The 13,240-nt window shown below is 30.1% G+C and overlaps 3 protein-coding genes and 1 non-coding gene across 7 annotated transcripts; 1 reads left to right on the top strand and 3 right to left on the bottom strand.

Annotated features, from left to right (window-relative positions):
* Window positions 1-377: 377 nt before the first annotated feature.
* TRNAY-GUA (transfer RNA tyrosine (anticodon GUA)) lies at window positions 378-470 on the bottom strand. Its single transcript has 2 exons — window positions 434-470; window positions 378-413 (listed from the first exon to the last, which is right to left on the bottom strand). It is a non-coding gene; the product is annotated as a tRNA-Tyr (tRNA).
* A 2,070-nt stretch (window positions 471-2,540) lies between these two features.
* Window positions 2,541-3,526, top strand: LOC112730551 (uncharacterized). The gene has a single exon (XM_025780629.3). The coding sequence runs from the start codon at window positions 2,541-2,543 to the stop codon at window positions 3,276-3,278; it is 738 nt and encodes a 245-aa protein (XP_025636414.1). The 3' UTR covers window positions 3,279-3,526.
* Window positions 3,527-3,888: 362 nt separating this feature from the next.
* LOC112730543 (bifunctional L-3-cyanoalanine synthase/cysteine synthase 1, mitochondrial) lies at window positions 3,889-8,221 on the bottom strand. The gene is made up of 10 exons (XM_025780623.2): window positions 7,787-8,221; window positions 7,588-7,697; window positions 6,757-6,814; window positions 6,365-6,628; window positions 5,422-5,559; window positions 5,267-5,318; window positions 5,094-5,173; window positions 4,950-5,009; window positions 4,564-4,644; window positions 3,889-4,134 (listed from the first exon to the last, which is right to left on the bottom strand). Exons 1-10 carry the CDS (start codon window positions 7,976-7,978, stop codon window positions 4,036-4,038), a joined length of 1,134 nt encoding a protein of 377 aa, XP_025636408.1. The 5' UTR covers window positions 7,979-8,221; the 3' UTR covers window positions 3,889-4,035.
* Window positions 8,222-9,020: 799 nt separating this feature from the next.
* On the bottom strand, window positions 9,021-12,619 carry LOC112730523 (uncharacterized). 4 transcript variants are annotated; one of them, XM_025780606.3, is made up of 7 exons: window positions 12,497-12,619; window positions 12,202-12,339; window positions 11,621-11,681; window positions 11,390-11,525; window positions 10,646-10,973; window positions 10,419-10,547; window positions 9,021-10,303 (listed from the first exon to the last, which is right to left on the bottom strand). In XM_025780606.3, the coding sequence occupies exons 2-7, from the start codon at window positions 12,332-12,334 to the stop codon at window positions 9,864-9,866; spliced, it is 1,227 nt and encodes a 408-aa protein (XP_025636391.1). In that variant the 5' UTR covers window positions 12,335-12,339; window positions 12,497-12,619; the 3' UTR covers window positions 9,021-9,863. The 4 variants fall into 4 exon arrangements, with proteins under 4 accessions (XP_025636391.1, XP_025636397.1, XP_025636401.1 ...); XM_025780612.3 differs by having other exon boundaries at window positions 11,629-11,681; XM_025780616.3 differs by lacking the exon at window positions 11,621-11,681.
* Between the last annotated feature and the right edge of the window lie 621 nt (window positions 12,620-13,240).

Raw genomic sequence — 13,240 nt, 5'->3', positions numbered from 1 at the left:
CGACTTATAACTCAAATAGTATAATCTCTCTATATTTACTTAAAAATTTTGAATTCAAACCTCATTCCTAATTTTAGAAAAAAAAAAAGATACACCATACCCAGAAGCCTCTGAACTATTCATGGCCATGATACACAAGTCACAATCTTTGTTATTGACTTATTGTAGAAAATTCAATAGCATATACCAGTCCACTCTACCAAGTAAAGAAGTGAGGAGAGAAATAAACTAATAAAGTGCATTCCAAGTTTCCAACTATATTAACAAGCTAACTCCAAGAAGTTGCTATTCTTTTGCTTTTTCTTTTCTTATATGCTTATAAAATTCCTATTCTATTTATTGATAGCATCTTAAAAATATTGAAAATATAAAAGAAATCCGACCTGCCGGATTCGAACCAGCGACCTAAGGATATCTGAGAGTTATTAACCCACTACAGTCCTCCGCTCTACCAACTGAGCTAAGGTCGGTTTTGTGTTATGTCGTTCATATTAAAAGTATAATAAATTGCTAAATTACTCGTGTTTTTTATTTTACTACTGTTGAACAATTAACATAGCACTTTAACTCTGTTTTGTATTGAAAACGCACTTTACTAAATTTATAATTTTAAAAATAAAATTATAAAATTAATCTCTTTAAAATAATAGAAAAGCGGCTGATGCCTGTTAAAACGCTAGTTTAAATAATTTAGACACAAAATTTGTTGTCATCATAAAATTGTCTAATATATTAGATTTGAATTCAAATTCTTGGCATCTATTTAAAGTGAATTATTAACCAATAAATTAATTCAAATTGATTGACTTATTTAACTATTTCTATCTTTTTAGACTTGTCTTAAACTTTAAATAATTAGATATCAATTTACAGTTACGATATAATTGACCTAGATAATAACTCTGACAAAGTTATGTTTGTAAAACATACGCTAACTTAATTGCTATTTGTTAAAGTATGATCTATAATTTATCTAATTAATGTATTATTTATTACTATATTGTCCGATTTGTATGAATAATAACACATATAACTAAAAATAAGTTATTATTCTATTTATTTTATCTTTTCAAATTAAAATTTAAAAAGTTATTACAAATGAATTTAGAGTTTAAATTTTAAATCAGTTACTTTAAATTAGACACATTCATTCTCCAAAAACTCAAAATCATCAAAGAAAATTCATAGAAAACTCGCACTGCATCATACTCTATCTGTAGCAAATTAGATAGGCAATCCTATTCAAACCAGGGGCGGAGCTAGAAAAAATATTGGAGGGGGGCAAAAAATATTTACACAATAAAATAAGACTAAAATAAAATTTTAAAGGGGGGCTAAACTGAAATTTATATATAATTTACATGTAAAAAATTAAAATTAGGGGGGCCATTGCCCCCCTTTGCTTGTACCTAGCTCCGCCCCTGATTCAAACGGATTGGTCCAAATTGAATATCTACGAATATGATATATATTATCAGTCCTAAATACACGACGAAATATAAATTATTAATTATTATTATTATTAATAAATGATCAAATAAACAAATTTTATTCTATTAATATTTATAGTTTAAATGACTTTATTTGTAGATAAAAAAATGTAAACCATGTTTAACATTATAGCAATGCATAAAAAATAGTATATATGCACCAATTATGCATGCAGTTGTTATATTGAGTAATTATTCCACGATATCCTAATTTCTGTCTTTATTATTCTTCGATAAAGCCCAAACTCAATTGACATAATGTTATGATATGTTTTATGATATCTGTAAAATACACGTTTTAATTTTTATAAAAAAGTAAATCTTATCTCTTAATATTTATATTTAAATAATTAGACACAAAATTTATTGTTATTATAAAATTGTCTAATATCATTAAATTTTTATATCTATTTAAAGTAAATTAACCAATAAATCAATTCAAATCAATCAATTTATTTGACTATTTTTATCTTTTTAAATTTGACTTAAATTTTAAATAATTAGATACTAATTTACAGTTACGGTTATAGTTGGTCTAGATAATAATTCTAGCAAAGTTATGTTTGCAAAAAGAAAAAGTATAGATAGATAATAAAAATACTAAACAAGTCGAATATTCATTTCACTAGATATATAATTATTTTAATATTAAAATTTAAATAAATAATTTAAAAATGTAATATATTTTTATTTAATTGGTGATTATTCATATTATTCAAAAATATTATTATTTACCTAGCAATCTGCTAACAAAAATTATGTCAGCTTAATTGCTAAGGCATTACTTATAAATCTAATTTATCTAATTAATGTATTATTTATTATTATTGCCTGATTTGTATGAATATATATATATATATATATATATATATATATATATATATAATTAAAAATAAGTAATCTTGTTTTAGTTTTATTCATTTTATCTTTTCAAATTGAGATTCAAAAAGTTATTAGAAACGGATTTAGACACATTCATTCTCCAAAAACTCAAAACCATGGAAGAAAAGATCATAGAAAATTCAAGAACAATCAAAGAACTCCAAAACAATGGAGAACAAGGATAACAAGAGAAAAGATCAACCTTCATCAGCCACCACCAACCACCACCACCGCCACCGCAACGTGAAACCAAAGCTTGCGGCGGTTACTCCTCCCAATCCAGAGCCTCAAGATCAAGAAATCAGAGAATTGCAGACACTCTCTCTCTTCCCTTCCGAACCTTCACCTTCTTCCAATCATTCACAAGATCCAGAGTTTTCATCGCCACCACAGCCACCACCGGCACGGGCCATCACCGACGACCTCAACATAGTCATCACTCCTCCCTTTCCATGGGCCACTGATCGTCCAGCGAAAATCCACACACTCCAATATCTCAACCAAAACAAGATCTTAACAATCAACGGAGCCGTTCAATGCGGAAGCTGTGGCAAAAGATTCGAAATGGAGTTTGATTTAAATAAAAAGGCTGCAGAGAATGGCAAGTTCTTGAAGGATCATGGAGCTTCCTTGCATAGTAGATGTCCAAAAGAGTGGAGGAACCCTAATCCGATTGCATGCAAATTCTGCGGCGAAGAAAAAAGCGTGAAGCCTGTTATTGGAAACCGGAAGGAACACTCCATTAATTGGTTGTTTCTTTGGTTGGGTCAGTTCATAGGGTTCTGCAATTTAGAAGATTTGAGGTATTTTTGCAAGTACAATAAATTGCATAGAACTGCAGCCAAAGATCGCTTTGTTTTAAAGGTTTACACTGAAATCTTCAAACAACTCATTCAAGCCAATTAGAAATCATTGTATCATGATATGTCAAAATCGATGCTTAGTTAGGGAGTAACCAGATTTTGTTACCTATTGAAAGGATAGAAAATCATTAGTCCAAACCCTAAATTGCTGAATTTGTCATGTGTTTTTTCATTTTGTACCAATCACAATACTGCTCTTGAACTATTAACATAGCACTTTAACTCTGTTTTGTATTGAATATGCTCTTCTTTATTGAAAAAATCTAATAAAAATTATTATTCATTTCTTTATTGAGTGTTGTTTTGAAATTTATCCTTTTTTAATTTATTTATTTTGCTTACTTTTTTTTTCTACCAAAATCTTCTCTATTGGCTATTTTTCAATCTCAAAATACCATTTATAGAGTGTCTTTTACACTATGAGATTTCAACATAAGATAGACTTTGATTGAAGTTAAAGGATATGTTCTCCTTAGAGGACTTTAGAAAGAATAAACTTCATGCTTTTGTTTCAGAACAGTAACAGTTGTTATCACTATCACCAATTCTTTATGTAAAACTTTGTTGTTTGTCAAAATTTTTAAGTTCAATTAGTAGACTCAGTTATTGATATCTTTAAAATAAATGGTGTGTTATGCTCTCAAAAACAGAGGTGGCAAAATTAAATATATAAATTTGGAAATGCTTGATTACAAGATATGATAAATATTAGTAATATCAAATTAAAAAAAAGGGGGGGGGGGGTTACATCAAATTAAAAAACAAAATGGTTGCTTGTGATAATAGGCAATTTAATTTAATTAATCAACAGATACTGGCTGCATGTTTTCAGCTTCTCTCCTAAGCTCTTGGAACAGAATAGAAGACAAGTATCTCTCTCCAAAGCTTGGATGAACAGTCTGAGATAACATAACAATCAACATCAACATCATTTTAATAATAAGTGTTACTTAGCAACTAAGTAACAGTAAGAAACTTGTTCCCTTAAATATATATTGGGGTACTTTTCTCATTTTTTTAATAAAATAAGAGCATCTTTTGGGTAAAATGACACATTTAAACAGGTCAAAATAATAACAAATAAACTTTTTAGTCAACAGAAGAATTTTTATATATTTTGTATTTTCAATGATTGTTAGTGACCTAAAGAGACTTATATTTTTTTTACTTAAAAAGCTAATATATTTTAGATACAAATTGTGTTTAAATATATATTAACTTTTGAATGTATTAAACTACTTTGTTGAAAAGAATAAGTATTTTGAAACCAAGTGAGAGTAGAGTAAATAATGTATTAGATATATAAATGGTTCCATTACTATTCTTACCACAATGAGTTTGCCTTTGTTCTCAGGCATGCTGGCTAGTTTGAGTGCTGCAACTGTGTTAGCTCCAGATGATATCCCTACCTGCAAACCAATTACGGAAAGAAGGAAAAAATAAAAATAAGTTATTGACTAATAGGTCTTTGACTTTTAACTGGAATAAAAATAAGTTATTGACTAATAGAAATACCAAAGCGCCTTTTACATTTTAAAATGCGAGATATCTAAATCTCTATGAAGGACCTATTTGTCTTTATATATTTTGGACGGACGAACTTAGATGTCTCGTAAAAGATGAGAGATATTTTTGAATTTTCAATTAGTTAAAGGCTTATTTGTCGTTTTTTCTAAAAAAAGAAATTGAAAAACAGAGTCATTTGAATACTTACCATGAGTCCTTCCTTTAAGGCCAATTGCCTAGCCATGTTAATTGCATCTTCACTTCGGATCTGACATGCAAGTAATTGATAAGTGACCAATAATAATTATGGGTACAAAAATTAGAAAACTTCAACCTATATATATATACTTACTTCAATAACTTTGTCCATTATATCCATGTCCAGTATATCTGGTTTGAATCCAACTCCATTTCCAGCAATTTCATGAGGACCTATATCATATGAATGAATCATAAATAACTATGAAATTCCAAACTTTACACAAAAATAAATAAAAAAATGAAAAGGGTAAGCATGATATTTACCAGGTTTACCACCATTTAGAACATTACTTTCAGCTGGCTCCACACCATATATCTAATGACACAACAAAACAATAATTATTCAAGGAATTTAATTTGATGAATGAAAACTGAATACTTAATTATAGGATGTTAAGAAAAGAAATAACTAAACTGACCTTAACATTAGGATTCTTGGATTTAAGGTATCTTCCTACACCAGTGACTGTGCCTCCACTGCCTATTCCCATGACAAATATGTCAACTTTTCCATTTGTTTCCTCCCATATCTCTGGACCTGTTGTCTCAAAGTGCACCTGATTCCCCAACCATTTTTCTTTAACAATCAATTCTTTTTTCCAATTTCAAAGCATTTCATGACATTCCAATTTTGAATCATCTCAAAAAAATATCTCATTTTTTTAAGCATATATCACTACAAGAAATCCACTAAAAACAATCAATTTAGTAACTAATTCATTAATATCAGATTTGAACCAATAATTCAGTAACAAAGTAGTGACCGATTTAGCAACCAAAATAGCTTGTTACTGAATTGGTCACTTATGTTTGTCTATCGGTTGCTGAATTGGCTGTTGTTCGACAAATTTCTTATAGCGATAAATAGTTAAGGACAAATGCCATCAATTTTCTCTAAAGTTAGGTTGCGTTTGGAAAGGAGATTGAGACTAAGAGACTGAGATTGATGTAAAATGTACTAGATTAAATTATGTTTCAGTATTATGTTTAATTTAAGATAAATTTGGATTGAAGGGTAAATTTGAAATTTAAAAAGTTAAATAAAGATATTTTTTAAAAGAAATATTATTAAAATTCAATCTCCGCCTTAAAAAATTTCAGGTCCCTTGTCTCCACTTTCTGAGGTACTGAAGGGACTGAAATTTTGTATCCCGAGACTAAATTTTTAGTTCTAGTCCTTGGCTATCAAACATAACACTAAAAATCACAGTCTCACAGTCTCAGTCTCTGAAAACAAATGCTACCTTATTATATACAACATTAACACCCTTTGATCTGGTATACATATCCTAAAAAATGTTACTTTATATACATATAACTTAAATCTTAGTGATGTATGGTGTATAACATTGAAGTACTTACTTGACTATTGGCTGGGTTTGAAAATTGTTGTAGCATGTGAGCATTTGGTGAGGTTTCTAGAAGTTGATAAGCCTTCTTAACAGTTCCACCCATTCCCTTGGTTGGATCAGTGAGTACTAACTCAGCTCCAAAAGCTTTCATGGTAACTCTTCTCTCCAAACTTGTGTAAGATGGCATGGTCAAAATAATCTTGTATCCTCTCAAAGCACCCATAAATGCCAAGCTTATTCCCATGTTTCCAGAAGTAGGCTCAATAAGAGTTGTCTACACACCATATTAAACCATAATAAATAATTAATTAAATCAAATATGAGAATCTTCAATAATATGTTAATAGCTTAGTAAAGTAAAAAATTGATGATGATGCCACAAAATAAACCAGTTTAGCCAACCTTTCCTGGTGATATCAAATTCTCTTTCTCTGCATCTGTGATCATAGCATATGCAGCTCTGTCCATTAAGAAAATTATTTATAATTTAAAACTGATAGGTGAAGACAGATGAATATATATTAGGTTTAATTATTCTGTTGATCCCTATAATTTTACCAAATTTACAATTAGGTTCTTATACTTTTTTTCTTTTCAATTGAGTCCTTACACTACTTTTTTTCTTTTGAATTGAGTCCCTATCATTTTCATGTTAAAAAATTAAAATTAACGAAATATTTTTCTCAAAAAATATGTAGTCAAAGATCTAATTAGGTTCTTAATTATCGATACTTTAGTTTGCAGAGAAATATTCAGTTAAGGTTTAATTATTCTATCGGTTCCTATAATTTTACCAAATTTTCAATTAAGCCTTCGTACTTTTTTCCTTTTCAATTAGGTCCCTATACCATATCAGATTTTGTAAGTAAGTCCATACCGAGACAAAAACGTTGAAAGTAACGAAATATTCTATTTAACAAAATATTCAGTAGTGTTAGGCATGTTCATTTTGTTTAACAAAATATTATGTTAATTCCACGGTTTTTGTTATAAGGACTTAATTACAAAATCTGATATGATATATTGACTCAATCGAAAAAAAAAGTATAAGAACCTAATTGAAAATTCAGTAACAGATCTTTTTTACACTAGGAATGATCTAATTACAAAATTAAAAGTAGGTAAAGACTCAACTAAAAAAAATATTGGACCTAATTACAAATTTTGTGAAACTATAGGGATTAACAAAGTAATTAAACCTATTTACTGGCATAGTTAAAATAGAATTAAGACCTGTCTTTGACACTGGCAGTAGGTTGCATCATTTCTTGCTTGGCAGCAATAAAAGCTCCACAACCTTGAGTTACTTTGTTAAGATAAACAAGTGGAGTTCTCCCAATGAGCTGAAAAGAAAAGAAGAGTGATGAGTTAGTGTGTTTCATATTATTGATAAATATGAAAATGAAATAAGCAAGATTATTATATTAATTACATGGGAGACATGATTCTTGATGTTGGTTTTGGGAAGATCATTTGCTAGATCTCTAATGGGTTCAGCTGATAAGGTAGTGCAGAAGAATCTACTCATCATAGCCTCTGATGAAGAAACCCTTTTGTTGATTAAGCTCCTAATAGCAGCCATTGTTAGAATTGATTTGGAATGAGTATATAGAACCTGATACATGCATGAACTATATAGTAGAGCTAGAACTAGAAGAGTTCAATTTTGCTTTTATTAGAGGAGACAAGAAATGATGGCAACTGGGCAAGGCAACTTGCAGAGGCTGCTATGTGTTCTTCTGTATATAATATAGATATCACCTTTTTATATAGGACCATTAATTTTGTTTATTTTATGAGATACAGTATTCAAATTTCAACCATGGATGACGACGCTTTTGTAAGGAATCATAGCACATGGTTGGTTAATTCTTTTTTGACTAGCTAGCTAGATTTGTAAGGAATCTTAGGCTCTTAGCACATGATTTAAAATCAAACATTAAAAGTTTAATTAATTTCACTTAAAGAATTGTCTCTCTCATTGCACTGATATCCCCCCCAATTGGTTATTGGTATTATAAAAATATAAAAGTTGATATCAGTGGGAGATAATTATTTATTATATGGCCAATTCTATAGTGCCTATGAATTGAAATCTAAATTTTACCTAACTTATCTTTTATAATAAATTTTAACTTTTAAAAAATTATTTATTTGTATATCTTTTAAATTAAATATTAATTTTTAATCTTTTTTAGTAAATAAACATTACTTTTTAAACACCACAACATTCACCATTTATATATTCCACAGAAGTTTATACATTTTTCTTTCTTTATTAGAAATATTCGCAATCTGTCAGCAGTCATACAATCAACTTGTCTTGAGGAATCGCCTGTCTCCTAGGATAATAATTTTTTATTTTATTTATTTATTTTATCATCACTTTTAATCCATGAATTGAATTTGAAACCGTTAGATGAAGACCGATTAGGAAAATAAGATTTTTCTTAATATATATATATTCAAATACGATTTTCCTACTTTAATAAAATAAATTATCCATATACCTTCACAGGAACGTTTTTTCGCATATTGTATATCAAAAAGAAAAAATTTTAAAAAAATTATTAGAATTTATTATTTTTGACATCAATATTTAAAAGTATAAACTAAAATATATTATTAAATTATTAGACTAACAAAGTTAAATTAATAATTAAAAATAATAATAAAAAATCAATTATTAAAATTAACTATTATATATTTATATACAAATAAATATAGTTTAATTTATTTAAATATATATTTTAACAATAAATATAATTTTATATATGGCACCTTTTGTCCGGATATATTAATATATAGCCGCCTAATAATATTTTATCTGATCGTTCCGCTTCTTCAGCAGGCATTCACCTTCGACTCTTCTTCCTCTGCCATTTCTGCCTGCTTCTCAACCTTCGACTCTTACTAGAATATGCTTGCTACTTGCTAGGATTATGTGACCAGTTATGATAGGAGCAATTTTATCTTTTTAACCACCATAACTTCTTCCATCCGCTAAATATGCTGCCACCTATGTGACAATTGTTTCTGAAAGATATTAGGTAGTCTATGCAGCATCGTTCATATGTCAAAAAATAGCAAGAGTCGTAAGGAAAGTAAAGAAACTAATTTATCCTTTGAAAAACAACTAATCACCTAGTTTGACTATGCCATTTTTTGGTTGTTGTAGCCAAGTGAATGAAAGCATTTTGATTTGTGAGTACTTTTCAATCAACTCTTCAGCTTACAGAACTGCAGAATGTGACCCAGAGCGCACCATAGTTTCCCAAACAACACCATATTCATGTTAAAGTACCATGAACATGGCCACACATCATAATATTTTAACCATGTTCAGCAGTTACCAAGGGCAGCATGAAGAAGGAACCAATCCTTGTTGACGAGGTTCTAGAGGTTGCATGTCTTCCAAGTAATGCCCAAATAGAAGTACCATGAAGACATGCATTGATGTTTCCATCAAACCTATAACCGAATTACGTCGGGTTAACATCTAATATGAACTAAGTTTCCTCTTCATCACTCTCACCCCCAAATAAGGAAGCCATTTTCATAGCAAGCTTGGCAGCCATGTCTCTTCTTTGGAAATCAGGCATCAACCGTATACCTGCACGCATGTTTCCAATCTCAGACATCAACTGCTCCAAATCATCTAATTCAAGACATTTATCCTCATCTTCAGAATGCATGATATTGTGTGAGACTTTCTTGTCACCTTCATCTTCAGGCCCAGTGCTTGAGGTTGTGGGTGGGATATCTTTATCAGATTTAATTTCAATCTTGTATTCACAATTTGTATTTGTATTGTTTTGAGGAACCAATCCCCCAGCATCCAAAGAAGTTGCAGATACCCATTCTTGTTCAGTTCCATCCCAGGGATCAGCTGAACCAGCTGACAAAACTTCATATTCTTGTTCATAATCAGATTCTTCTGAAGATAACTCTAAAGAAAAACAGATAACCAAAATTAGTGCTTGTATTGCACTGCCTGGCATATATTTGACATCAATAAAAGTGCCACACAGCACACTTTAAGAAATGTAGGAGAAGAAAAGTACCCTCCTTTGTAGGAAATGATGGTTGACTAATCCTATCACCAGATTTCAATATCATTCCAGGCCACATATGAGCAGAAAGAGCACCATAAAGCCGTTCAACTCCTTGTAAATCACCATCTATAGACAAACCTGCAATCGGTGGTTCTTTTATCAGCATTTGCCAGAGCAAAAATCAGACTATTGTTCAATTGTTTGCGCTGGCTTTAAAACAGGAAGGAAAATTTTACATTTGTCGAAATCAGCATTAGAAGCACAAGCCTCAATGAATTCGATATTGTGCTCGGTGCACCAGTCCAAGCAGGACCTTCTGATATCCCATGATGGTTCTTCATCTCCCAGTAAACTAGTTCCTTCAGATTCAGATATTCCATACTCAGGGAGCTCTGAATAAGGATCAATAGTAGAGTCTTCAAGTTTCAATAACCGTCTTCTGTATTCAGCATGAACCGGATGACCTGGAAGGAGGTCCACTTTGTTTCCAATGCATAATAATATCTCAAAGTTTTGAATAACAGTGCAAGATACCCAATCTTGAAGTGCAGTTAGAGAAGATGGCTGCATATAACAAGAAAATCAAATTAACATTATATGCATATGTCACTGCAAATGCATACTTAAGGCAGGCAGAATAAAAAAAAGTAGCCATAAAATAGTTCACATGAATATTGATTTGTTTTGTTTATAATTTGCAAACCAAGGTTCGGTCTAACAAGAAAGAAAACTTTTTAAACTTCTGTCCAATCTATAATTCATGGGTAAAAGCCATGTTAGAATATAGCTCAAACATAATGTTGCTGAACATGTCAAAATAAGTTGAAACTTGGTCTGCTTGCTTCAAACCATTGTTTGAGATCCTCATGGCCAAAACAACAAACACACTAAAACTGTGAAAGTAACCGAAGATTTTGTCATGGATTAAATAATCACTGTCCAAAAAACAAATTGAGGAAGAGTCAAGTTAAGGAACTAACATTATTCATGTCAAAAACCATCACCAACGCTGCCGCCTGTTGAAACATAGGCAGGTTCTGAACAGAAAAATTATCACGAAGATGAGCCATCCATACAGAAACATCAGCAGTATAATACTTAGTGTTGATAGTCCATCTGTTCAATCCACAGTAAAATACACACCCAATAAGATGTAAAATTATGCTGCAGAATCAGTTCGATAAAATAAAAGTGACTCACAGTCAACATACCCACGTACATTCACTTCAAAAGCAGAATCAAAAGCATCTTCATTGTCAACAGAGAGCAATCCTAAAATTGACATCAAATGCAACTAAATCCACATTACTACATGTAAAAATATATCAGAAGAACTAAATTAAGAAATAATTGCAGAGCAGACATAGCACACCATTGATATGTTTTCCAACTGATTAAAAAAAAGATTTTGATGCAGTTACTATCCAACTAAATTAAGCATTGCCAAATCATATATCAACACATAATGAGGATTTTACTGTTGCAATCCATCACACACATTTGATACAATAGAATCTAATGACCTACATAATACACTTTACATTAACTTAACCTAATTGCATTTGCACACAATTGAACTTCAGAAGTCATAACTAATACTACTTGAAGTTAAACACGAACTATAGTATCTAAGAACAAATTATGCTGAAAGTGTTAATTCAAAACAATATCTATGAATATCAAGCACTAAAATTAGAACAACCAAGTTAATAGTCCAATCACAGATAAAATTGGAAAACCAAAAACGCTTTTTGAAAAAAATAAGAGAAAAGAAAGGGAATGAGAAAGATACGGGAAAGGATGGTGCGTTTTCCGACGTTGGAGGATCCGATGACGAAGATGGCGGGTCGGTTCTCCAGAGAGGCAATCGGCGATTCCATTTTTTTGAGCTCCGGAAGCTTCGATTTCGAAGCTGTCACTCTCATATAATCTAGAGAAATCAATTAATCAGCCATAATAACAACAATATCAGATAAATCAAGTTAATCAGCTTCAAATTAATCAACATTTCTAACAATACTAAAAGTTAAAATAAATTTATATTATAATCAGACATTAACAAGACGAGATTTGAATCCAATACTTACCTAAACGGGGTAACCAGCGGATCACTTTACTAATTAAAATTCGTTGGATTTAAGTGATTTTAAACTTTACTAATTAATCACTTTACTCATTTTTCTTTTATTTATAAGTCAGACCAAACAGAGTCTGATTTTCACATACACTTTAAATTTAAATTTTATTCTATTAATATATTACAGTAATTTTAAATTATAGAATTAAATTTTAAATAAAAAAAATTTCTTTCTTAGAAAAATAATTTTTTTTCTCATGTTAAATACTTTTAAAAAAAAAACTCTTAGTGATTTCCTCTATTACTATTCATTTCTTTCTTTTTTTTTTTTCTGGTCTTGGATTAATATTCATTTAATCATTTCTGAGTATCTAGCAGGGTTTACAGGACATTCAGTCAGTGATTCTAAATCTAAATGTTTTTCATCAACCATCTTTTTTTTAAGTTTTTTGGGCCTTCACTGAGATATTGGGCTTAACAAGAATTCTGATGGCCTATTGTGATTACTTGTTGCTTTCTAGATAGGCCTCAAGAGTGGCCCAATTTAATTATTTAATAATCAATACTCTTTTCAATCCATTTTCATTCCAAATTCCATGCATGCATCCACTTTGGGATGGAACCAAATTTAATGAGCTGTACTCGTCTTTAAAAAATATTACATGACAAAATTATTTTATAATCAAATTTAACTAAATTCTTTTTTATTTATCTTTTTTTAATTGATATTTATTACACAATAAATTATTAGACC

Source organism: Arachis hypogaea, chromosome 2 (assembly GCF_003086295.3).
Source record: "Arachis hypogaea cultivar Tifrunner chromosome 2, arahy.Tifrunner.gnm2.J5K5, whole genome shotgun sequence".
In the NCBI taxonomy this organism is placed as follows: Eukaryota; Viridiplantae; Streptophyta; class Magnoliopsida; order Fabales; family Fabaceae; genus Arachis; species Arachis hypogaea.
The sequence above is the reverse complement of the archived record's forward strand: the minus strand, read 5'-3'. Positions and strand labels throughout refer to the sequence as shown.